At 45.3% G+C, this 1,967-nt stretch overlaps 1 protein-coding gene across 1 annotated transcript in view; it reads left to right on the plus strand.

Annotated features, from left to right (window-relative positions):
- Positions 1 to 1,287, plus strand: part of LOC108233782 (ATP synthase subunit alpha, mitochondrial-like) — a 4,393-nt gene extending 3,106 nt beyond the window's left edge. The window contains exons 7-11 of the mRNA XM_017412465.3: positions 93 to 317; positions 418 to 525; positions 609 to 753; positions 836 to 986; positions 1,068 to 1,287. Coding sequence (XP_017267954.1) covers positions 93 to 317; positions 418 to 525; positions 609 to 753; positions 836 to 986; positions 1,068 to 1,146 — 708 coding nt within the window. The 3' untranslated portion in view covers positions 1,147 to 1,287. The remainder of the gene's footprint in view (positions 1 to 92; positions 318 to 417; positions 526 to 608; positions 754 to 835; positions 987 to 1,067) is intronic.
- The last annotated feature ends 680 nt before the right edge of the window (positions 1,288 to 1,967 follow it).

The raw sequence follows: 1,967 nt of genomic DNA on the forward strand, positions 1-1,967 counted from the left end.
GGGGGGGGGGGGGGAAACCCAAACTACTTCAGCTCTGACGCTCAGATACGTTTGTCGTACTCCGACTCTTGATTGTCTCCGTCTCCTGCCAGGCTGTTGCCTACCGTCAGATGTCCCTGCTGCTGCGGCGTCCTCCTGGTCGCGAGGCCTACCCAGGCGACGTCTTCTACCTTCACTCCCGTCTGCTGGAGAGAGCTGCCAAGATGAACGATAACTTCGGAGGTGGCTCCCTCACCGCCCTGCCCGTCATCGAGACTCAGGCCGGAGACGTGTCTGCCTACATCCCCACAAACGTCATCTCCATCACAGACGGACAGGTCTGCCCCGTGGCTGTTTTAGGCGGCTTTTGAAAGTGCTCTGTCCTGTACCTAAATATACTGTGTCATAGTGTTAGATGTCTCATCGTGTTTGTTGCAGATCTTCTTGGAGACCGAGCTGTTCTACAAAGGTATCCGCCCAGCAATTAATGTGGGTCTGTCTGTGTCCAGAGTGGGCTCTGCTGCTCAGACCAGAGCCATGAAGCAGGTAACGTCTGATTTATTTAGCCATCTTCTCTTCTAAAACTGAATTTTAGTTCAGCAGGAGCTACAGCTGTTTTCATCTCATAGGTGGCCGGTACCATGAAGCTGGAGTTGGCTCAGTACCGTGAGGTGGCTGCCTTTGCCCAGTTTGGTTCTGATCTGGATGCTGCCACCCAGCAGCTCCTTAACAGAGGCGTCAGGCTCACCGAGCTGCTGAAGCAGGGACAGTACTGTGAGTGTCAGATAAGTCCTGTTTAAATAGAAGTTTCGAACTGGGATTGCTTGTGCTGAAGTGTAAGTTCCCGCTCCTTCAGCTCCCATGGCCATCGAGGAGCAGGTAGCAGTCATCTACGCCGGTGTCAGAGGTCACCTGGACAAGATGGAGCCCAGCAAAATCACAAAGTTCGAGAAGGCTTTCCTGCATCACATTCTCAGCCAGCAGCAGGACCTGCTCTCCTCCATCAAGTGAGCTAAGACTTCTCGGTGTTTACCTTCTGAGTTGTGGGGGTTTAAACTCGTTTAACTCGAACTCGTTCTCTTTTTCAGGGCTGATGGTAAGATTTCCGAGGCATCAGATGCTAAACTGAAGCAGGTTGTGCTGAACTTCCTGTCCAGTTTTGAGTAAAGAATTGCACTTGCGTTGATTCTCAGTGAGCTACCTGTCAGTGTCCTCATAATGCTTATATGTGTGAACAGAACGAAGGCCAAAAACCTCCATGTACAGATTTCTCCAAATAAAGTTTTCCAACCTGGCTGTGCTGTACAACTCTTCTGACTGTGTGTTTGACTACAGCTGAGCTTCTCAGCTGGAACAGAACCGTTCGAGTGGCATAACTGCTTTAAACACACACGTGCTTCTCCAGTTTTTATTTAGGTGTTCTACAGTCAAGAATCCTGTTACCTGTAATACGTTGTTCATAGGAGTATTAAATATGGCAGATAAAGGAGGTTAAAATTGAATCTAAAACTGCCCTTCACTGGTTTTATTACTGTGTAAACCCCAGTTGATCAGCTTTGAGTGGAGTGATGGGGGATCAGATGTTTGATACAATAGTAATAAATTCTGTGACAGCGTCACAAATCAAATCCATCTTGTCCTGTCTTCACTCTGGAGGTTTGAAAGTATTTCGGCGAGGTTTCCTGAAGGCTGGAAATGAAATGGAAGAGATTAAAACATGTTAAGAGTTGCTATTTACCTTTGCTGAAAGTAAAACTAAATATTAACTAAATCAGCTTAAACTAGTTATATATGATTTACTAATTTCATTGTATTTTCAGATGTATTTCAATTTACAGCTTTATGATTATTTAATAATAGTTGTTTTTTTGCCTCTGTACTTTTTACTTGTTATAACCAGTAGGTGGCAAGAAATGTCTGTAGGTTCTTTTTTCCCCCTCAAATGTGAAATCTTAATGTTTTTAAACAGATAATCTATATTTAAGATT

Source organism: Kryptolebias marmoratus, linkage group LG1 (assembly GCF_001649575.2).
Source record: "Kryptolebias marmoratus isolate JLee-2015 linkage group LG1, ASM164957v2, whole genome shotgun sequence".
Classification (NCBI taxonomy): Eukaryota; Metazoa; Chordata; class Actinopteri; order Cyprinodontiformes; family Rivulidae; genus Kryptolebias; species Kryptolebias marmoratus.